At 59.2% G+C, this 23,438-nt stretch overlaps 1 protein-coding gene across 3 annotated transcripts; it reads right to left on the reverse strand.

Annotated features, from left to right (window-relative positions):
- Positions 1–2,503: 2,503 nt before the first annotated feature.
- TEAD3 (TEA domain family member 3) lies at positions 2,504–14,069 on the reverse strand. 3 transcript variants are annotated; one of them, XM_012646611.1, is made up of 12 exons: positions 13,781–14,069; positions 12,017–12,081; positions 8,937–8,999; positions 7,908–7,919; positions 6,794–6,931; positions 6,643–6,692; positions 6,020–6,081; positions 5,250–5,383; positions 4,867–5,040; positions 4,518–4,658; positions 4,285–4,437; positions 2,504–4,100 (listed from the first exon to the last, which is right to left on the reverse strand). In XM_012646611.1, exons 1-12 carry the CDS (start codon positions 13,785–13,787, stop codon positions 3,987–3,989), a joined length of 1,113 nt encoding a protein of 370 aa, XP_012502065.1. In that variant the 5' UTR covers positions 13,788–14,069; the 3' UTR covers positions 2,504–3,986. The 3 variants fall into 3 exon arrangements, with proteins under 3 accessions (XP_012502065.1, XP_012502064.1, XP_012502066.1); XM_012646610.1 differs by having other exon boundaries at positions 6,643–6,695; XM_012646612.1 differs by lacking the exons at positions 12,017–12,081; positions 13,781–14,069 and having other exon boundaries at positions 6,643–6,695; positions 8,678–10,506.
- Positions 14,070–23,438: the final 9,369 nt, after the last annotated feature.

Below are 23,438 nucleotides of genomic sequence, written 5' to 3' on the forward strand. Positions count from 1 at the left end.
GTGGTGCTTAGTGTGGACTTCTGAGCCCTAAGTTTTGAAAGCTCTAAATTGAACGTTGGGGAGTCCCAGTATGTAGGAATTACAAGGAAAGTTCTTGCAAAGTGAAGATTGGACTCCTAAATGCTTTTGATAGGATTGGTCTGCAAACACTTAGAAGTCAGTGTAGGATCTTAGCATTTCTGAGCTGCCTGACCCCAAATTGAATAGCCTATGTTTAGGGTCAGAAATGAGTAAATGTTGGGGAAAAAATGGCCAACAACAAACCAGCACAAAATCAAAGGACCCTGTTGCTTTTTTCTAGGGGAACCAACAGTGGGTGGAGTCAGGCTATGGAAACTTCCAGGCCCTGTGCTCTGCCTGAGCCCCTGGCAGGTTCAGCCCATGGGGCCTTTTGAGGCATTTCCCTGTTGCAGTTCTTGCCTCTAGCACCCGCTACTGGAAAGGTGGCTTTTGGTGTGGTGGGAAATACCTGTGGCTTAACCTTTGACTTGACTCTGCTTCATTTAACTTTGGTAAATAATGAAGCCAGTTCATTTTTTTTTTTTTGAGACAGGGTCTTGCTCTGTCACCCAGGCTAGAGTACAGTGGCATGATCACAGCTCACTGCAACCTCAAACTCCTGGGCTAACGTGATCCTCCTGCCTCAGCCTTCCATGTAGCTGAGACTACAGGTGTGTACCACCACGCCTGGCTGGCTAAGTTTTTTATTTTTTTGTAGAGATGGGGTCTTGTTACATTGCCTAGGCTGGCCTTGAACTGGCCTCAAGCGATCCTCCTGGGGATTATAGGTGTTAGCCACTGTGCCTGGCCCTAGTTTTCCTTGTCACCTATGGTCTCATCCGAATCTGCTCTCTAATAGATCTGAAGGCTTGTTCCAAAGTGTAACATTGGTACTGCAAAATGCAAGCTTTAGCTGTCCTTGAACTGAAGACTACAAGGTTTTTACGCAAGATCTAGAGCAGTTTTTGCCATTTTAGCTTTTAAGGACCCAATTTTATATTGGAAAGGGAGAAAAAAGTGCATCTATAGTACAAACAATTAGAAGCAATACCAAAATGTTAAGAATGGTTAGCTCTGGGAATTAGAATACTTTAATTTTCTTTGGGCTTTTCTGTATTTTCTAAACATCCTGTGATCTTTGCAATCGGAAAAAAAAGTAATACCAGGGCTGGGTGCAGGGGCTCACACCTGTGATCCCAGCACAGGAAAATCTCTTTAGGCCAGGAGTTTGAGGCTAGCCTGGGCAACATAGTGACACCCTGCCTCTGCAAAAAAAAAAAAAAAAAATTAACCATCCTAGCAACTTGAGAGGCTGAGCCAGGAGGGTCGCTTGAGCCAAGTCTGAGGTTGTGGTGAGCTGCAATCACTCCAGCCTGGATGACAGTGAGACCGTCTCTTAAACAGCAGTGCTTAAAGAAAGGCAAAAGCAATCACCTGAAGGCTGTTGAGCCCGGTCACCCAGCAGACATTCATCTGCGAGCACAGACTAGATGTAGCACCCAGTGGTGACATCCAGCCCTAGTTTGGATTTCTGCCTTCAGGACCCTCTCCTACCTGACTGGGGCTCCAAACAGACTCCCGTCCTGCACGTGACAGTCTTCGGTCCCTCTAATTCAGTGGACAAAGCCACGGGGTAAATGGTAGACCAGGCACACAACTTGGAGTCAGGGAGACCAGGTTCGAATCATGTTGCCAGTGACTTGCTGAGTGAGGAGTTCACTTAACCTTGGTCTCAAGTTTCCCCATTTGTAAACTTGGAGGCTGGACCAGAAAGAACTAGAAGACCAGATTCTAGAGGATTACTAGATTTAGCAAATAAAAATACAGGATGCCCAAATTTGAATTTCACATCAACAATGAATTTTTTTTAGTATTGCGTGGGCTATATTTAAACTAAAAAACGATTTGTTGTTGATCTAAAATTCAAGTTTAACTGGGTGACCCCCATTTTACTTCACCCCAGTCATCTCCAGCATGCCCCCCTCAGGGCAATGTTTCCCATCCCGTGACTAGTGAGCCCACAGTTCACCCACCTTTAACTGCAGGCAGAAAGGCTGGAGCAGCCTTCTCGGGACCGAGACGCCCACTGAAGGGCATCAGGAACTGTCCCCTCCCCCAAAACCCCTGACTCTGGCCCCTGCTGTGTGAGCAGGAGGTGGCTCAGGGCTGGGCGTGGCTTGGGATCTTGAGGCTCTTAGTCTGTGCTGGCTTAGCAGGGCTCTGGAGCGCCCATTCTGCGACCTTGGGCAAGTCACTCAGGTGAGCTCGGGCCAGCGCTGGGCACAGAAAAGTGCTCAGTTCAAGCAGGAGGGCATGTGAGAACTGTCAGGAGCTGGCAAAGCTTTCGTGGGGCCCCTGCATCATTTTGAAGTATGGGCGGGGCCTGGGGCCTCTCAGCAGAGACAGAAGGTGCGGGGATGGAGGGCCACACGCCGGGGCCTGGGAGGAGCACGCACCTCAAGCTGCTCCAATCCAAAGGTCTGGCACACAGCTGGTCACATGACTGGCCCACAAACAAATAACTTTAATTTTTTTTTTTTTTTTGAGCAGGCGTAGGGCCTTGAGGGCCTCCGCCCCAGCCCCAAGCTGCATTTATGATACAACCCATCATAGCTGGATTTAAAAAATACACAAAAATATATATAATATACATTATAAAACCTAGGTGGGGTCTGGAGGTGGCCTGAGCGATATGCAAACTGTGAGGACCGTCAGGAAGTTCAGGCAGGACCGGGGCTGCGGAAGGGAAGGGCACAGTACTTCATACGAAACCCATGAATACCCAGGGCTGCTGCCGGACAGGCCTGGCTGGCCCTCGGGGGCCTGGGTGCAGGGGAAGGGTTCACCTTCGGTCCAAGAACTGGGCCTGCGAGTGGCTGCTCCAGGGCAGGGAGACTGAGGTGGGGAAGAACAGAAGGGGGCAGTGCCCACCGAGGTTTTGTCAAACCCACGTCTCGGGCAAGAGAAAATACCAAAGCCGCCTGCTAGCCCTCCTCCCCTGGTCTCCCCCCTGGTCTCCGGTATGCCAGGAGGCCGGGACTGCATCTTCCTCTCCCTGGCCCTCAATTCTGTTTCTCAGCCTGGGCCTGCCTCTGGAGGGTGCTGGGGCGCTTGGGCACCTGATCTGGGCCAGGGCAGCTTGGAGGGGTGCCTGGAGGCTCCTGGGGCCAATGGCTGGCTTGCGGGCTGATGGGGGTGCTAACAGGTGCCTAGTAGCGGCTGCACTTTCCCCTTCCTGCCTGGTCAGAAACAGGTGCTCCCCCGCGCAGGGTACTCTGGGAGAACGTGCTGTGTCCAGGCCCCCAAGGAGGCGCCCCTCCCCCACCCTGCTCCAGGGAGGTAGTGTAAACCTGGGCTCTGGGGACAGGCAGCCCTGCACGAGAGCTCAGCTCTGCCCACCCCTCCTGTGGGTGCCTCAGCTTCTTGGAGTCTCAGCACTTCATCTGAAACACGGAAGCCCATGCCTGCTTTGTAGGGTCTGAGGACGGCACAAGCCATGCAAGGAGCCTTGGCACCAGGCCTGGCATGTAGAAGGAGCAAGGAAGTGGGGGCTCCTCTCTTTCCTCAGCCTAACCCCGACTTGACACTCTCCTTCCCCCGGGCCTCTGCACGTCGACTCCTCCGTCTCCACTCTACCCTCGCCTGCCCACCACACTGCCCTGGGGGGTCAGTGGCCACACATGCCAGAGCCTGAAGGTGTCCTCCATCCCCACCTCTCTGAGGTCACTGGAGGCTGGGCAGAGCTGGGCGATGGTGGGTCAGCGCCCCAGACAGGCTGCCCCACTGCCAAGCTCTCTCTTCTCCCACGATTAAAGCGCAGAACAGTGGCAGGGAGTGTGTGTGCTGGGGGAGTGGGGAGGCCTCCTGGGTCCTGGGCCTGAGGCCTGACAGGTGGATGAGTCCTCAATCCTGGTCCGCTGGGGGTGCCAGGCAGGTATGCGGAGGAGATGCTCGTCCTGCATCCTTGTGAGGGGTCAGAGGGCACCCTAGTCTTTGACAAGCTTGTAGACGTGGTGCTGAGCCCCATGCTCGCTGGTGGAGACTTCGAAGACAAAAGCAATGACAAGCAATGTCTCCTGGGAGTCCCGGCTTGTGACCACCTGGGGGATGGGTAGGAAGATTCGGGAAGTCAGGCAGAACAGGGCCACGGGGCAGGGGCCGAGCAGACCCTTCTCCTTCCTGGTCTCAGCTTCTCGTCTGAGTAATGGGTCTGGCTACCCCACTTTGAGGCCCCTGGCCTGTGGCCCTCCCAGGAACCCCCACATCCCCTGCTGCCGCCCACACCTGCAGGATAGTGAAGTTCTCCAGGACACTGTTCATCATGTACTTCTCGGGCAGGTGTTTCAGCTTGTGGATGAAGTTGATCATGTACTCGCACATGGGCGAGCGGTGGATCCGGTACACGAAGCGCCCGTTCTCCAGCCTGGCGTACTCCGTCTGCGGAGAGCCCGGAGACAGAGTGCGTCACTCGGTCTGCGCGCTCCCGGCCCCGCCACGCCACCCGGGCCACCACTCACCTCCACCTTCTCCACCACCTGCTTGCCGAAGGAGCACACCTTGGTGGAGACGCTGATGGTCATGCTGTCGGCAGAGCTGTACTGGGAGCTGACCCCATAGAAGGCTCCCGGGCCCTCCTGGATGGTGCTGTTGAGGTCGGCCTGGGGTGGGGGTGGGGTGGGGGCTTCAGGGGCTGGCAGAGGCCAGAGGGAGGCTTCCCGCCGCACCACATCGGCCTTCCGCCCAGGGACCCATCTCCGGCACTCTGCCCACGGGCCACAGGGAGACAGCAGTGTCGGGGGGCAGTGCAGTGGGCCAGGGGGTGCTGCACATCTGGGCTGGGAGCAGAGAGGGACCAGGGCGGCTCACCCAGAACTTGACGAGGAAGAAGGCATTCGGGGGCCCCTTCTCATAGAGCTCTTTCAGTCCCCCCTTTTTCTCAGGGAACTTGTCGTAGATCTGGCGCACGTCAACTGCCTCCAAGGGCGGGTCCGAGAAGGCGGGGTTCGTCTGGCCGATGTGTACAAACAGGTGTTTGCTGTACTGTGGGGGCGGCCCAGACAAGGTCAGGAGGGCACCCGAGCATGCGGGCCTGGGGTGGGGAAGGGGGCGCCGCACGGTGACAGAGCTGCCCTGTGGCTTCTCAGACAGGCCAGACCCCCACCCCCAGGACCCCGAGCTGTGGTCCTGGAATGCCCAGCCAGCCTCTCCACGACTGTGCAAAGCCTCAGCCCCACCCCCAAACACGTTACCGTGTCAGGGTCGCGCTGCACCTCCATGAAGGCTGAGTACTCGAGGAGCCGCAGCCGGGAGGAGGCAATGGTGCGGTCCTGCCACACGGGCACAGAGGCAGCAGCTGGGGGGAGCGGGGCCAGGGGCTCGTAACCTGGGAGGGCGAGACGGAGCCTCATCCGCATGGGCGCGGGCACATGGTTACTGCCCCAGCCTGCAGAGCCTCCGTGCAGATTAGAAAACAGTGCCCCTCTCGGGTAGGAACGTGGATTGGATTTCGACTCCCCTACTGGGTGTCCTTGTACAGTACACGACCTGCACAACTCTACGTGGCAGCCCCCCAGTAGTATACACAAAGGACGTTTTTCTTGTGTCAGTATTAATGTGTTTTTAAACAGAAAACACAGAAGCAAAAAGGGGAAGTAATAAGAATCCTACCACCTAGAGAGAGTAAAGCCCTATTAGGATTTTGGTGTCTCTCCTTACAGGAGTATCCTGTGCATAGAGCTGTATGTAAGTGTGATGGTTTGGGCGGTGTTTACGTAGCCGTGTGCTGGCTATGGCTTTGTGCCGAGTTCAGCAACACTGTACAAGGTAAAGGAGATATTTCTGGCCTGTCCCAATCCCCTACAGATGCCATCTCCCCCTCCCTCCCAACACACACACACACACACACACACACACACACACACACACACACACACACACACGGTTGGGCCCAGCTCTCCCGAGCAGAGGTGCAGGTGCCAGGGAGAGCGGTGGTGGCAGCAGCCTCACGCGGGGAACTTACTGCCGAGCGTCGGCGGCAGGGGCGGCTGGACGGGGTAGGCTGGCTGTGCAAAGGGCTTGATGCTGCAGACAGGAGCACAGCCTGGTTAGAGGGTCACCCCCTTCCCCACCTTCCACCTGGCCCAGCCCCCCACCCAGGACCCCCACAGAAAGCCACCTAGCCTTTCTCTCGGGGCTCGGAAGCACGTGCTGGCAAGCTGACTCACACGCTTGTTTTCTTCCCATTTTAACTTTTATGAACGCCGGCTGCATCTCACACCTAACGTGCACGCTGAACGCGGCGTTTCCGCCCCGCCCGGGAATCTCTGTGTTAAGCTACCGGCGTGCCTTACGACGAAAGCTGTGTCAGGACTGGAGAAACCAAGCACGCTCGCCTTCCCGACTGTGAACCCAGTGGCTGGCTCGGAGGTTACCCGGGTGAAAACTGACTGCGGGCGCCAGTGGCGAGTGGGCTGGCGACCCGCGCACGGATGGGCCGACGGTGCCCCAGGCTCCACTGCCGCTCTGCGGCCCGACATTTCTGAGCTAAAACTTTGCTCAGCTGTTGCTGGAACCCAGAAGGAGGGGAGCCCGGCGTGGCTGCAAGGAGGGAGACGGCGTGGGAGGACGGGCCGCAGTACTCACTCCTGAGAGGGTCCAGGCTGCTGTCCCAGGAGAGCAGGGCTGCTCCAGAACTGCTGGGATGGGACAAAGACAAGGGCCCCTCAGTCCCCACGACTCCACTAAAGCCCATCCCCCACAGCATGCCCACCCAGCCCACCCCCGGACCCCGTACCCGCGAGGAAGTGGAGAAGACGGCTTGGGGCAGGGGGGAGGGTGGGCTGAACTTGTTCTGCAGGACGCTGGCGGAGACGATCTGGGCGGAGGACATGGACGCCATGCTCTGGAGGGCTTTGTCCTTGGAGACCTGGTCCTGGGGAGTGGGGCCGAGTAAGGCCTGGGCCAGGGACAAGGCGTGGGCTTGCCTTGGGGCCCCCTCCCAGGCCTCGGGGCCCAGGGAGTCCGGGTCTGATGTGTGGTCTCAGGAGAGTCTCTGCCCCTCTCTGGTCTCAGCCTCCTCAGCGCACATCACCTCTGACCACGCCCGCAGTAAGAAGTAATTTTATTCCGTAGCCTTATCGTATGTCACACACACTCGTATTTTCTACTCTATAATATTTCATCCGTGGTTCTCAAAGTATGGTCCATGGACCAACAGCACAAGCATCACCCGAAAGCACCTGGAAATGTATATTTTCAGGCCTGGCGTGGTGGCTCACACCTGTAATCCTAGCCGTCGGGGAGGCCAAGGCGGGAGGATGGCTTGAGGCCAGGAGTTCAAGACCAGCCTGAGAAACATAGCAGGATCTCATCTCCACTAAAAATAAAATTTAAAAAATCAGCCTGGCGTGGAGGCATGTGCCTGTAGTCTCAGTTACTCGGGAGGCTGAGGCAGGAGGATGGCTTGAGCCCAGGAGTTTGAGGTTGCAGTGAGCTAGGATGACACCACTGTACTCTATCCAGGTGACAGAGTGAAACCCTGTCAAAAAAAAAAAAAAAAAAAAGAAAGAAAGAAAGAAATGTACATTTTCAGGCCCTGGACCTACTGAATCAGAAACTCTGAGGGTGAGGCCCAGAAATTTGTTTTGACAATCCCTCCAGGTGACTCTGATGCACACTAAAGTTTGAGAACCACTGTACTGCATTTTCAAAAAATGCTGCTTGCAAACCTATTGAAGTGATTCCACAATCTCTAATTTGAAAATCCTGTATCAAATGTTCTGGGCTATTAAAAGGATTTGTTCTGTAAAATTTGGATTCAGTCAAAAGGCCACACTCAAGGATCCAGAAGGCCACACGTGGCCCCAAGGCCGCAGGTTCCCCACCCCGGGGCAGGCAGTGCTACTCACCAGGTTCATGGCCTGCAAAGGAAAGCGGGAGGGTGGATTAGAAGAGAGGGCAGTGTGGGCTGGGGACGCGTCTCCGCCTACCTCCACCCAGCACCCACCTGGCTTTAGCTCCCAAGGGGCCCAAGGAAGCTGCTTAGAGGCAGCTGCGGACCCTCCCCGTGGCCCCAGAGGGGGTGCTTGCCAAGTGGGGGCAAGCCCTGGAAAAGGGAGGATGGGGGAGGAACAAGCTGGCACCCCGGGTCTGTCAGTGTCTGCTGGAGGATGGGGGCAGGGCTGGAGGCTCAGCCCCCCGCGCAGCTGTGGGCAGGGAGAAGCGCACACAGCCCACACGGGGCCTGACAAGGGCCCAGGTCACAACCCCCAGACTGAGATCCTTGGCTGCGGAGCAGCCAGGCCTGCGAGGAACTGCCATGCCCACCGCTTTAGCCCCTCCAGCCCGTACCCCCGGTGCTCCTCCCTGCCCACCTGAAGTCTCCATGCAGTTAGTAAGCAGCAGTCAGGAGGAAGGAGAAAAAGAAAAACAGAGAAAAGGAGAGGTGGGCCTTAGTGCCCCCCAGATGGTCTCCCTCTTCCTCACTGGAGGGCTGGCTATCCCCTTGGGCTCCTATTCAGTTCCCAGGGGCTGTGGCCCTGTGTAGCCTGACATGGTCCTGGGGCTTCCTGCTGCCACGTGTGTTTCTGAGACCTCTCACAGCTTCTCTGCCCCTCCCTGCCCAGGCTGGGGCCAGAGAGGATGGGGCAGGGCCAGGCCAGGTGGCAGGGGCCCATACCTTCAGCTTGGACTGAATCTCCCGGGATTTCCGCCTGGCTAGAACCTGCAAGTGGCTAGAGACCTGTGGGGAGAGAAAGGAAGAGAACAAGAGCGGAGAGCGGAGGAGATGCCAGAGCGGAGCTGCAGCCAGAAAGGAGGCACAGTGGGCCGGAGGAACGGCCGAGGCAGGGGCCTGAGCCGCGCACGGACAGTGCTGGAGGCGCCGTGGGTAAGGGGCCCGGCAGAGGCTGGAGGCCCCAGTCCGGCACCCGACGTACCTTGATGCCAACCTGGTACTCGCGCACCTTCTTCCGAGCTAGAACCTGTATGTGGCTGGACACCTAGGGGCCGCCCCAAGTCCCGCCAGAGAGGAAAACACAGACAGTGAGGAGGCACAGCCACAGGGTAGCCACGGAGAAAAGAGCATCCCAGCCCTCATCTCTGGGGGACCAAATGAAAATTGGGGGAACCTTGGGGCCCCTGTGGACAGACACCTCTTGGCACTGCCAATTCCGCTCTCTTCTTGGCCTTGTCTTGCTCAAGAGCCTAAAGTGGCTTCCAGGGCTATCATGTACGGTTGTACAGGTTGTTCACTGTACAAGAGTACCTGGCCTAGAGGGCATCAGTGAGGACTGAAATCCAGCCCAAGTTCTGCTGGCCAAGCCATATGCCCTGGTACAAGGCTGCTCCTAACCCAGAGGAAGGGTGTTTGTTCCCTCCCCAAAAGGGGTGACTTCTTCCTCACTGGTGACCTCAGAGACACCTTTTACTAACTGGCACCACTGGGGGCTAGCAATGGCTGTGATGCTCTGTTGGCCTTTCAATTCCAGAACAAGGCCACATCCTTGACCAAAGATCTCCCCTGTACCACTGCCTAGGTCCTCCTGCCAACCCCAGCAACCCCACCCTATAAAACTAGGCCTGGTGCTTTTCCTACTCTGCTCCCGCAGCTTCCTGCCCCAACGCACCTTCCTTCTCCTTGGACTAATGTATGCCAATGTATATATGTACACAGTAGGTGCTCTTAATTGCACTTCTTCTCCCTGAAGCCTCTGCTGGCAAACCTGAGCTAATCGCGGTCTGCACGTATACATCCTGGGCTGTGTGCCCGGCTTGCACAGCAGACCCTTGACGGTGTCAAGGATCCGACCCTGACCCTCGGAGGACCCAAACACCACTGTTTCCTCCGGGCCACGGCAGCAAACAGGGCCTGGAGGCAGCTTCGCGCCTGCAGAACCAGCACCTGCTGCAGGCTTTCTTCGCAGGCTGTTTTTACCCCGCAAAGAGACGGTTTATTTTTCTTTTTAATCATAGCCTGAAAGCTACTATGTGTGTGACGCTGGGCAGCCCCTGACACCACTTGGTTAGAACCTAGGTGGGTGCCTCTCTCACTGCCTCACCCTACCCAGGAATCAGACACGTCCATGAAAACTACCGATCGCTTCATGCTGGGACACAGTAACTCAGCACAGGCACTGTGGCTCTCAGCACGCCACACGTACCCACTCACCTGATCTTCACTGCAAAGCTAGGAAGTAGGTACTATTTTAATATCCCTGACTTACAGACGATCAAACCAAAAACAGAGAGGTTAAGGAGCTTATCCAAGGTCACACAGCTGGATGCTAGAGCCAGGATTCAAACTAGGTCTGACTTCAGAGCCCACGTGCTTCACCACCAAGCTATGCTACCACACCTTGTTTGGACCCTTGGCACAGAGGACCACCCCGAAATGGTTGACTCTGTGACAGCCGAAAGTCACATGGAACTTTATCCCAATTTAATATTTAGCTGTTTCTGTCAACATGTGGAGGCATCGTACTTGCTGTCAATTGCCGCGTGTATCTATAAAAAACTAAAACTGCATTTCTTTGCCAGAAGTATTAATAAAATAAAAAATGAGCAGGAAAAAATAATAACTTGTTGGCTGGTTGCTCCTGCAACACATAAAGACATGCCACCCACCTTGTCCTCACAATGCAGGATGGGTCCTCTTTCAAGGGGATATTAGATATAAAAACCTAGAGTTCTAGAAAGGATAAAGTTAGAAGGAGCCCCACCCTTACAAAATGATTAAGGCCAGCTGTTTGCAAAATTCTGAGCTGGGCCGGGTATAGTGGCTCACGCCTGTAATCCCAGCACTCTGGGAGGCCGAGGCAGGAGGATCGCTTGAGCTCAGGAGTTCGAGACCATCCTGAGCAAGAGCGAGACCCCGTCTCCACTGAAAAGAATAGAAACAAATTGGCCAGGCAACTAAAAATATATTAAAAAAATTAAATTAGCCGGGCATGGTGGCGCATGCCTGTAGTCCCAGCTACTCGGGGGGCTGAGGCAGGAGGATCGCCTGAGCCCAGGAGTTTGAGGTTGCTGTGAGCTAAGCAGATGCCACGGCACTCTAGCCCAGGTGACAGAGCAAGACTGTCTCAGAAAAAATAAATGATTCTGAGCCTGTCGACAGCTGGTGTGTAAAAGCCCATTGTCCAGGCGGCCTTCTCAGGGGCTCGTGCAGGAGCAGGTGTAGCGGTGGGCGCAGAACTAAGGCTGGGATGTGCCCACCGCTGCGGCCTGGGCCTCAGCTCAACGTGACCAAGCCCAGTATTCCTGGCCCCTTCCCACGGCGACCAACAGGTTCCCACGAACACACCCTTCGGGTGAAGCATGACTTGACGAGAGTTCCCTTCCGAGCCCAGGACAGCCTTCCGTTCACGACGATGACAGTGACGACAAAGAACTTGCCGCCGCGCTACTCTGTCTGAAGCGTCTCCACGTGTTACCGACTCGACTCACTGGCTCGGGAACCACGGCGGGGGGTGAGCCGCCCGCGCTAACTGACCGCGGCCCCCTCCTGGACCCAGCACCCCGCAGCTGAGGGACCTAGAGGCAGTTCCTGAAGTCGCCTGTGCCTCGGTTTCCTCATCAGGAAAAGGGAGATAACGAGCGTGCCCGCCTCACCAAGTCGCCGAGAGAACTAAGTGAACTGACGCGGAGCAGGCTCGGCGTGGGTGCGCGGTGCTCCTTACGCACCCGCCCGCCCTGCTCAGGCCGGGAGGGACCTCTCGCTGTCTCCGCCTGGCTGACTCCCACTTCCCCTTCAAATGCCTCCCAGTGCCACCTCCTCTGGGATGCCTTCCCGGTCTGGGTCGGACGCTTGTCCCAGTGCCCTGCACACACGCTCCTCTCTCTCTGACCATCTGGCTCCCTGCCGGGCAGGGCCACTTGGGGCAGCGGCGCCACGGCCTTATCTGGAGGCCGCGGGCAAGGCGTTGGGCGGTCAGAGAGGACAGCGGGGCCATCCCCCCACGCACAGCACGCGACGCTGGCGGCAGAGGGGGCGTGGGGGCGTGAATCGTCTCTCTACCTGTTTTCTCGTCCGAGTCTTCCCCGTCCTCAGTTTAATGTAGCGTGCGATCAACTCGTTGCGACCTAGATTGGGGCGAGAGAACAAATGAGGCCTGGGCAAAGGGCGGAGCTGGAGGCAGAGACCCCGACCCTCCCAAAACACTGATCCCTTCCCGCTCTCTTCGCTCCACGTCCCCTAGGCTGCCAGCAGGGCGGGCGAAGGTGGCTGGGGAGGGGACTGAGCAGCGCCAGGCGCCCTGACAGGCTGCCCCCAGACAGAAGCCTGCGGCACAGGTCAGCAGGACAGCAGGACGGTGCCGGCGGGGCCTGTCCCAGCGCGGCACCTGCCACTCCAGCCCCCAGCGACACTGCCCGTGTCACCAGCCCCAAAGCTCTGAGTGTGCACGTGGGGGTGCGTGTGAGTGAGATGGTGGACGTCTCACACGTCCCCACGCAAGTCTGAAGGGGATCTGGACTGGGCTCCTGTCCCAGCACTGTCCTTGCCACCGGGGAGACCCTGGACGAGTCCCTTTCCTTCTCTGGTGAAGGAAGACCAGGAAGGACTGACACCCTCCAACATGCCTCCTATACTGTGTCAAGATGTGTCACTGAGCGTGTTACCATGTCCTTGTGCCCGTCATTCCTATGTCACCGGTTACCAGTGCTGTTTCCGCCCCGTGAGAGAGAAGCATTGTCAGCCTTGGGGTGGGGGCTCTGCTCAGCACCGCGGCCCCTCTGAGCGCCCAGAAGCTGGCCGGTGCCCAAGGGAGGGTACTTGCGTGTGTCAGCATCCTCAGGGTGTACACCTCTGCCCCCAAATCCAGGCCCCCTGTCCCCCAACCCCATGGCCTCCCCAGACCGGCCGAATTCTCCAAATTCCTCTCCGATGACAGAACCAGCCCCACTGCTCCTCCCTTCCCCAAGGTCCCCTCCACCCCACTCCCTCCGCCCTGGCTAAAAATACCCCATGGGGCTGCCCCAGCCATCGGGGAGGTAGCAGTGGGGGCAGATGGCCCCTGCCCTACGGAGGCGCCCTGGAACATCTGCCTGTCCCCACGGTGGGGCTCCGGTGCCCAGGGTGGGGGTGGCAGACGGGTGGGGCCAAGGGACACAGGCGGCCCCTACTGCTTCCCATGCCCGCCACGGCCCTGGGCGCTGGAGGGAGAAGCTGCGGCCTGCCTTGCTCCCCCAGGGGCCACCTGGGAGGTCCGGGGGGAGCCGAGTTATCCCAAATGCAGCTCTGGCAAAGCCATCTCAGGGCTGGACAAGAGGGGAGGTCCCTCTGGAGGTGGGCAAGAGGGCAGAGAGAGAGGCCAGGGATACGGCAGAGACTGGGGGGGGACTGAGGAATGAACGTGTCCCCACGTTCCCCAGCCCTCTTCCCAACGCAGGCCGTTGTCACAGAGCGAGCTCCCCCGACGCTGGAGAGAACTGTGTGGGGACCCTTGCCCAGGCCGCGGCCCTTGGGCCTCCTTCCCACATCCTGCAGGGAGGGACCCTCTCCAGGCCTTGCCTGGAGCACCCCGGACTGACCCAGTTTCCTGAGCCCACTGAGTCAGCCCGAAACCTCCATGCCCGCGGAGGGGAGAGGGCGGCGGGTGCAGAGGTGTGGGCCGGCTGGTGGGGGCAGGCCAGCTTGTTTGCGAGGAGGCTGTGCAGGCTCCAGACACACAGGCTGGCACGCCCAGACTCGCTGGCGGCCTCGGGACTTCGCCAAACCGGTCGGGTGAGGGGCAGAGCGCAAGGAGTGGCGGGAGGCGGTCCGCCGGGCCCCCACACGCACCGTACATCTTGCCCTCGTCCGACAGGATGATCTTGCGCCGGCCGCAGGGCGGGTAGATGGCCAGGGCCTCCTGGAAGCTCTGCTCGATGTCCGGGCTCCACACGCCCTCCGCATCGTTGTCCAGTCCCTTGTCCAGGCCCTCGGGCCCATCCTCCCGGGCCTCCCCGGGGCTGCTGCTGGCATTCCAGCTGTTGGACGCTATGGTGCTGGTTGCTCTGGGCTCCGGGCCTGAGCCCACTGGGCACCGGGAGCCTGGGGGGCAGATGCAGAGGGGTCAGGGCCAGGGTCCTCCTCGACCACAGCACCCTCCCAGCCCCCAGCCGCCGCTCCGGACCTCTGCCCCCACCCCAGCCCCACCCCAGGGGCAGGTGCTCCAGGCAGGACGGAGCAACCAGGGGTTAAGCTGATTTAGAGCTGTGTGACCTCGGAGGAGCTCCTTCACCTCTCTGAGCCTCGGTCCTGTAAAATGAGGAAAGGGTCTCCCTGAGGTTGTGGGTCAAAATTTAAATTGGATCATGACAAGGTACCAACCACGTGCCTGGCTCATGACAGAGGGGATCGATGACAACATTGATGATGCTTATACAGACACAGCACTTTTGTGGGGAAAAAGCATGTTCATATTCATTCAGCCCTCACAAAACTAACGCACAGAAGGCAAGGAATGATGCCCATTATTCAGAGAGGGAAACTGAGGCTCACAGGGCCATGCAGCTGCAGAGGTACCATGACGACAGAGGGAGGAGCAGGGGCGGGGCTTCGGGCTCTCACTCTCTTAGTACCCCTCCCGAAGTCCAGACCCCTGACCAGGGACCCCGCCCCTGTCCTCACCCCAGCACAGCACACCCTGCTGAGCACCCCTCGGGGATGAGGAGGGACCCGGCCCAGGAAGGGTACAGCCTCCCCGTCCCTAAAGAGACAACTAACCAGAACGCCGGCTTAAACGTGGGGTGGGACCTGCCCGGGAATTACAAAAAGGGAGCGGGTGGGGAAGCCGCTGAGAAGGTGCCTGGCCCACAGCCTGGCTCGACCCCACCCGCTCCGCCATCCCACTTCCTGTTCCCGCACCTCCCCAGCCCACACAGCCCATAAACCACCCACACGCTGGCCCCTGGCCGGGCCCACATCGCGCTGGGCCAGGGCTCTGCAAACCCAGTTCCCTGCACTCGCCAGGCTGGGTTATTTCTCCAGACCACACCCAGCTGCCCCCATGGCTCGCAGCCCCAAGGCACCCCCAAGCCCCTCCAGCCCCAGCGTATTAATACATCAGGTCCTGGGAGCCTCACAGCCCAAGACGGCTAGACCCTGGGACTCCGCTCCGGGGGGGTGGGAGGTGGGGGGCAGGGTAGAGAGGTGGGGACCCTGTCTGAAGCCACGGAGAGGAACGTGAATTCCAGGTCCTGCCCATGGGTGAGGTGGGCTTCTCCCTGTGGAGCCGCCTGTTCGTTCGCTGAGGCTGGAGGCTGGAGGCTGTCGCTAGTGGAATGCGGTGGGAGGGCCTGCCTGTCAGATGGATCTGGAAGTTACTACTAAGAACAGTACTTGTCATATGCCAGGTACTACTCTGGGATTTTACCACACTGACTCATTTAATCCTCACAATAACCCTATGGGATAGATACTAGATACTATTTTATTCCTATTTCACAGGAATCAAAGAAACAGAGAGGTGAAGCAACTTGCCCAAGGGCACACAGCAAGTAAGTGCGAGACCTGGGTTAGGAATCCAAGTAATCTAGCTTAGGTCTCATAAACCGGTGGGGCACGGGGAGCGGGGCTGAGAAACCCCACCCCTGGGAGAGAGAAAGGAGGCCCAGCTGCCACAGCAACTGCCCTGAGCCTGCCCGTGGGGCCTAGACCACGGGGTGCCCCTCAGCCCAAGCAGCTTGAGCAATTTTAAGGACCCCCACGCTGCTGTATAGCCTTGACTCCGAAGCCTCCAAGACCATCAGCAATCTCTCTCCCATGGCTGGTGGGCAGCCAGGGAGAGAGAGAAAGCTGCGCCTTGACCAGTCAGAGGGGCCAGACCCCCCATCCCAGCCTGCTCCTCACGCCAGGAAGCCGTATCTGCAGTTGGGATGCAGGGCCTCCCCCGGGCATCCACGGACACTGCCATGGGGCTGTGGGGCCGCGGAGGAGCAGAGGGGCTACATGAGCTAAGACCCCTCCCAACGGAGTCCTCAACCCATTCCCTCCAGATCCTTCCCGAGGCCTCCCTCAGAGCAGCAGGGGCCCAGTGCATGGGGGGCGCTGGCAGCCCAGACTTCTAAAGCAACTCTCCTGCCTCCCCCAGTCTCTGCCTGCCTCCCCTCATCCAGGCTGTGCCCCCCCTTCTTGGGGTGATGTCAGCCCCGCCCCGCCCCCCGCGGGAGCACTGTGGCCAAATATGGCGAACACAGCAGCGGGCTTGGGAGCTGGGACAGACTGGGGGGGCGGGGCGGGCAGCCCCTGGCTGGGACCGCTGGCAGCTGGTGAGGGGGAGGGGAGCCTAGGGGCGGCCCAAAGGACCTGTCATGGATAGAATGGGACCACCATCCCTGCTCTCTGCTGACTCCTAGGTACATGCAAGACTCACTTTCTAGGAACACTCCCGGGGCAGAGGGCCCGCAGGGGGCACCCCCGTACACAGCCATGCACAGGAGCACACGTGTGCAGGTACGCTGTGTGGGCACTCGGGTCGACAACCAAATGAGAGCATCTGCGCCCCGAGCCGAGGCACACGCACACTGGCAGGCAGCCGCCCCAGGCTGGGGGCTGAGCTGGCGTCTCAGTCAGAGGGAGGCAGCAGGAGGCCTGAGCACTGCTCCCCAGTTACTGCTGCGGGTGAGGACGGAGGCTGGCATGTGCCGCCTCCTCTCCCTAGACCCCCAAACACTGGGACCTTGCCCAGGGTGACAGAGGGGGCCGCGGCTCCCTGGACAGATGCCGACATGACTGAGGCAAAGGCTTGCTGAAGGGGGTGGCTGGGGCCAAGAGGGCAGGCCCCCTGGGGTGGCAGCCCCCAGGTGTCTAGAGCCTCCGCCTTGCTGGGCTGTGCCACCAAGACGGGGAGAGGAGGGAAAGTGGGGGGGGGGGCCTGAGACAGGCGGGAGGGGCGGGAGATGGGGGCAGCCTGGGCCTGGGGTAAAGAGAGGTGGGAGAAGGACCCAGAGAGACGGGCAAGAGATACAGGGGAGCCCCAGAGGAAGAGAGACAAAAAGCCCAACCCAGCGGGAGTCAGACGAGAGACCAGGGCAGTCAACTCGGGGAGACCCAGAGGAGGAGAAATGCGGAGAGGGACAGCAGCCAGACCCAAGGACAGACAGACAGACAGCTGGCGGGTGGGGAGGAGAGAGAGTGATCACAGCCCACAAAGACCCACAGAGAGGGAGGCACACCACAGGGGTGGGGGGGCCCTGAACCTCAGATGTGCACGGGCAGCGTGGGAGGCGCAAGCCCAGAGGGACCAGGAGAAAGGGAAAGACAGGGACAAGGACGGAGACCCAGAGGCCAGGGCAGACCAGAGGGAGGGAGTGCTGAGGGAGGCCACACAGGGCCGTGTCAAGGACACCCCAGTGCTGTCCCAGGGGCCCCCACCCTCCACCTCCTCACCGAGCACCTCCCCTGGGCCCCTGCAGAGGGGGACGGCGGGCTGCAGCCCTCCTGGTGGACTCATACTGCTCTCCGCCTCACCCCTTTCCCTCTCTGGCCCTCAGCCTTCCAGCCTTCGGGCTCAGAAGGCCGCGGGGTGGGGGCAGGAATGGGAGCTGGGAGGCTGGGTGAGCAGGCTGTGGGGCCCTGGGGGAGACGAGGGGCACCTTGCTGCCCACTCCCCGCCCTGGGGCCCTGGGGCCAGAGCTGCCGGAAGAACTGGCTGGACAGCTCCAGGAGCCAGGCCAGAGCAGGGGCCTGGACCCCCCACAGGCCCTGCAGCCTCCAGACCACCCGCCCTCTGGCTCCTCTCGGGGAAGGGAGGGACGGCCTGAAGCGTGGGCTGCCCCTGTCCTGGCAGGGGGCACAGACAAGGCCAGTCGGTGCAGGTGGGCACCCCTCACTCTCACCCGCCCCTGCACTCTCCCCACTCGGAGGACAAACTGAGCTGTGACCTTACTGGCTCTAGCACCAGCAGCTGTCCACCCTTGCAAGGACCCCAGCCCCCAAAGCGCTCGCATTTCAAGTGAGAACATCACTCAAAAGTGAGGAAGCTCAGTGAAATCAGTTTCCTCCCAAATCTCTGCCCTCAAACCTAGGCCAGGGGGTTGAGGACGGGGAGGGCAGCTGAGGAGGGCTAAGGGAGCCTCCCACCCCCTCTGCCTTTTCCTCCCTCCTTCCCCACCCGCCCCCACAGCGGGCCAGCTGTTCTCCAGCTGCCAGAGGCTCCCACCCTAGAAGTAGCCACGCTCTGGCTCTGGTTGGGACCAAGTGGGGAGGGGGTGGGGATGGCATCTGCCTCTCCCACCTCTAGCCCAAGGACCCCTGAGGGACTCTGCCAAGTGGCCACACCCTGCCAGGCTGGGGAGGGAGCACCCTCCTCCCTGGAGCAGGGTCTCAGATTTTTACAGGAGGAAGCAATTTGCAGAGCCCACAGGAGGCAGGAGGGGCCCTTCCCCTCCCCCCCATTAATGTGCTTCCAATTTGGGAATGAAGATTCTGCCCCCCTCCCCCACTACTTGGGGCAGGGGCTTTCTCAGGGAGGGGGGGACACAGCCTCCAGGCCTCCTTCTGCAAAGCTCTGCTCCCGCGACCCCTCCCCAGAGTAGTGCAGGGGGTGGGAGGGACTCAGAGCCCTCCAGCCCCTGCGAAGAGAAGGGGCCCAGCTCCCAGCCCCACTTTACCCCTCTGAGACTGTCCTTCTCCTCACCTTGTCCCGCTCCCAGGGAGGGATTCCCAGGTACCTAGTGGGGCAACTGCGTTTCATGGTTCTTCATGAACATGCGAGGCCCCTTGTACCCCCTGGGTCACCCACCAAACCGCCACCAGCCACTTGGTCAATGTCCCCAGGAGTCAGTGTCCTTTGTGAACACACAGGTGTCCTCTGTGCCCTCCCTCGGGCTCTCACGGTCTCCTCACAGCCACTGTCCTGCACGTGCACTGCTACTCGCCCTCTCTCCCTTCTGTGTTTCTGTTTTTTACAGTACTTCAAGTTGCTGTTTTATCCTTTCTGGTTCTTAAAAAATTTTATCGTGGTAAAACACATACCATAAAATTGACCATTTTAGCCATTTTTAAGAGTATAATTGAGCGGCATTAAGTACATTCCTTCTTCCTGTTCTTATCAGTGTCTTTTTTTTTTTTTGAAACAGAGTCTCGGCACTCTGGGAGGCCGAGGCCGGAGGATTGCTTGAGCTCAGGAGTTTGAGACCAGCCTTCGCCAGAGCGAGACTACCCCACCCCACACCTGTCTCTACTAAAAATAGAAAAAAAGTTAGCTGGGCAACTAAAAATAGAAACAAAAAATTAGCTGGGCCTGGTGGTATGTGTCTGTAGTCCCAGCTATTCAGGAGGCTGAGGCAGGAGGATCGCTTGAGCCCAGGAGTTTGACGCTGCTGTGAGCTAGGCCGACGCCATGGCACTCTAGCCTGGGCAACAGAGTGAGACTCTGTCTCAAAAAAAGACAAAGAAACAGAGTCTCACTCTGTTGGCTTGGGTAGAGTACAGTGGTATCACCATAGCTCACAGCAACCTCACACTCCTGGGCTCAAGCAATCCTTCTGCCTCAGCCTCCCGAGTAGCTGGGACTATAGACATGTGCCACAATAACTGGCTAATTTTCCTATTTTCAGTGGAGACAGGGTCTCGCTCTTGCTCAGGCTGGTCTCGAACTCCTGCGCTCAAGTGATCCTCCCGCCTCGGCCTCCCAGAGTGCTAGGGTGACAGGCGTGAGCCATTGGCCAGCCTTACCAGTATCATTTTCGTGGTCTTCCACATAGATGCCATATGCATAAGGGTCACAGGCCCCCAAACGTGTCCCACGTGGCATCCTACACCCCATCTGGTACAGCCCCTAGAATGTCACCACACTGCCCGTCCCAAACAAGCCCAGATAGTGACCTCCCAGGGAGCCAGGCACAGTCACACCCCACGTTTCTCTCACACACAGCCGCCTTCTGGGGTCGGCGTCACTCACACAGCGTGTTCACACTCTGCTCAAAACTGCTTCTCTGCGCACGTATCGATGTAACTCATCGTGCCACACGCATCACACCGTCACAGAGCTGACCACAGCTTTTTGCTCAGACACAGTGTCGTGCGTAGTCACACAAAGCAGACCTGTGGCCATGGCACATACTGGGTCATAGCACAGCATCACACGTCACACAAAATATCACTCATTCTGCTTCTCTCTCACACACACACATACACACACACACACACACACTCACTCACATAGCGTCATGAATCGGTGTCCCTCACACACACGTAGAGTGAGCATCTGAATCACGCCCAGTGTCACCCACAGGCACACACGCAGCCAAGCAAATGGCTTCCTTCACAGACACGTCGAGGGCGACGGCCACATGAGTTCCCACACACACGTGCAGCAGCACACTGCGATTCACAAGGTTTCTCTCATGGACGCACACTATCAGTCACATGTAGAGAATGTCACACACAAGTGTCACAAAGTCAGTTTCTCTCATACATATGCCCTGCCTCACGCAAGCCGTCTCACCCAGGTTCTCTCCGGCGCACATCCAGCCCTGCAGACGTCCCAGCCACACAGAATGTCCCGCTCACCGCTTCTCTCTTACATGCATCCAGAGTCACACACGGTTGCACTCTCCACTCTCGTTTCCTTCTATCACTTCCTGTCCTTTCGGGCCTGGCAGGGAGCACAGGAAACAATCGGCACTCTAGGAAACCCAAGGGCTGTGCTTTGGGGATCTGCAGGGGTATGGAATTCTCTGGCCCTGCCTCCAGCCCCCCGCGGTCCGGGATGACAGGCAGAGCCCGCTCCTCCAGTGTCCTCCATCCAGTGTCCTCCCTGGGGGTGGCAGCCCTTCCTGGCACAACACCAGGAGGGCAGGGGAGGGACAGGGCCAAGTGTGATCACTGACCTCCCCAGCTCTGACAGAGAAGCTCCTGCCATGGCCCGGGCTGTCCAGAGGTCCATGAAGACCTGGATGCTCAAGGTCACCCCTGGGACCCCACAGCTTCTGCAGCCCCCATGTTGGAAGAGAAAGCTGCAAACTCCTAGCCACCTCCATAGAAACTGCAGCCTTTGGACCCCTCACGGCTCCCTTCTCCACTCTCCCTGCTGTGAACTGGCCCCTGGCATCCCTCCCACCCTGAGTGGGGCAGTGGGTGGGACTTACAGCTTCCTTCCCAGCCAGCTTTCGCACTGAGCCCTGGGGGCCCCCAGAGGGGTCTGGGAGTAGGACAGAAGGTCAGGCCATCCAAGTGGTCTCTGAACACCCATCCCATCCAGCCCTGCCAGACCCCAGGGCCACTTCGGAGGGCAAGATCCCCTGACTCTACTGGGCTCCCTGTCCTTTGACACCTGCCGCCTGCAACCTTTTCAGCCCTGCTCACCTGGTTTCGCTACTCCTCAGTCCTTGCTTTGTCCTTACCTTCTTCCTTGGACCACTGGTCACCCACTCACCTCCAGACCCAGGTTTAGGTTCCACAATGGGGGGAGAAGGAAAGCAGACTGGAAGACAGAGACTAGGAGGAGCTCAGAGAAGGGGGGACCTGAGAAGTCATTTATTCCAAGCAAGGAAACCGAGGCCCAAAGGGGCCTGCCAAGATGGTATAACTGGTTAAAGGTCCAGCTGGACCAGATCCCTAATCTCTTGACCTCCTCTGTTGAGATATCTCCTCCTGGTTTACTGTTTCTTCAACTGGCAGAACACACCAGGGTCTGCAACCTGAGGGTGAGGGTGGGAGCAGGGCTCAGAACACTTACATGCCGCTCTCTCCTGGCAACCTCTGACCAGTCTACTAGGCCATTCCCGGGCCCAAATGCGCTAATTAGCATATTCATTAGGGTTCCCTCCCTGGAGGGGTGGGGGAAGGCCCAAGAGCTTGAGGCTCCTACTGCCTCCAGCCTCTCCCTGAGGAGGGGGCATCCAGGGCCCCTAAAGTCACCCTAACCAGAGAGCTCATTCTTGGATGATACATCTATCTGTCCATTCCCTGCCCACAGGGTGAGCAGGGACCCAGAAGAACTACATCCTTTGGGGGGGTCCCCCTAGGGGGAGGGTTTTGGGAAGGGGACTACAGGAGTCTGGAAGACAGGGGACATAATTTCTCCAAATACCAACTTTTGGGAGTACTTTCTTCTCTCCTTGCCCCCAGCATCCGGATAATGGAGCTGTCCCAGCCCCCAGCACTGGGGTGGAACACGTTACACAGGCCTCGGGAGACCAGATGGATAAAGCCACCATGGGCATCGGCCCCTCGGAGCTGTGTCCAGTCCCCACCTCCATCCCCTGTTCTCCTGGGCTGCAAGTCCAGGCCTGACCTGGTCCTGCCCCTATCTGGAGAGAAGGAAGATACAGAGGGAGACATCCCCTGAGAAGCCCTCCCCCAAGGCCTCATTCCCCCTTGCCCTGAAAGAATCTCTCAGCCCCAATCAGGGCCCCTCTCCAGGAAAGGTGACACAGGGGGGTCTCAATGACACTGCTCCAGGGGCCTGGCTGGGCTGGAAAACAGACCCAGAATAGCACCCCTGGTCCTGCCTTCCCAGGCAGGAATAAAGTGCATGACAGACAATGGAGGGGTCGGGGGTGCAAAGGGTGGACCAGGCAGCCAACCTTAAACCCTTTAAAGTCCACACAAGGGCCCTGATTAAGTGCGGTGAAGAAAAGGCCCCAAATCCAGCGCCCTCCGGAGCCAGGCTCCTAGAGCTCAGAACTTAAACTCCGAGCCGCGACCCCGAGGCAGGCAGCAGAGCAGGAGGGAACTCGAGCCCCTGCCTCTCAGGGGACGCACGCCCAGGGCGCGCGGCTTTGCTCCCAGGCACCCTCCAAACCCAGCGCAGCCGCGGGCGCCGCGCGCAGAACCGGCCTGGGCGCCGGGAGGCCGGGCAGAGGCCTGCGTGGAGCCGGGGCCGGGCGGGCTCCGGAGAGCGCGAGCCGCGAGTCCAAAGGGCGGCGGGGCCCGGGACTGGGCGCCCCGGATACCAGCTCCCCGGTGGCAGGCCCTCCAAACTCTGCGGCCCCCAGGTCCCCGCCCCGACACCCCGAGCGCGGACGGCGGGACAGGCGATGGCACGGGGGACACAATATCCCGGCTTCCTTACCTCCCCCGACCAACGCGTCCCCGCCGCGGGGGGGTGGGGGTGGGGGCGGAGCTTCCCGGAGAGATCTCCCCCCTTCTCTCTAAACTTCCCGGCACCCAGATCCGGGGCTCGGGCTCAGGCTGGACAATAGCTCGGGGACCCAGCCCCCCTCGAGTGTTGCCTCCCCATCCAGAACCAACCAACCAACCAAACCACCTCTCCCCAGCAGGGCCTCCTCCCGGCGTCCGCCCGGCTTACCTGGTCCGAGCTCGGGGGGGCGCTCCGGCCGGGCCGCTGCGCCGGGCCCGACGGAGCCGCGAGGGGGGCCGGGAAGGGGGGTCGTGGGGAGGGGGCCGGCCGGAATGTGCGGAATGAGCCGGGCTGGAGCGGGAGGCGCCGGGCGCGGAGGAGGGAGCGAGCGGGACGGAAAGTTTGTGTTGAGGAGCCGGGGCGGGG

Source organism: Propithecus coquereli, unplaced genomic scaffold (assembly GCF_000956105.1).
Source record: "Propithecus coquereli isolate 6110/MARCELLA unplaced genomic scaffold, Pcoq_1.0 Scaffold248, whole genome shotgun sequence".
Lineage (NCBI taxonomy): Eukaryota > Metazoa > Chordata > Mammalia > Primates > Indriidae > Propithecus > Propithecus coquereli.

Coding starts and splice junctions, on each gene's coding strand:
- TEAD3 (XM_012646610.1), bottom strand. Junction 9,000..12,016: donor AGACTCGGACGAGAAAACAG/GTAGAGAGACGA, acceptor GGCGGCCCCTAG/GTGTCCAGCCACATACAGGT. Junction 4,659..4,866: donor TCTTCCTCGTCAAGTTCTGG/GTGAGCCGCCCT, acceptor CCCCCACCCCAG/GCCGACCTCAACAGCACCAT.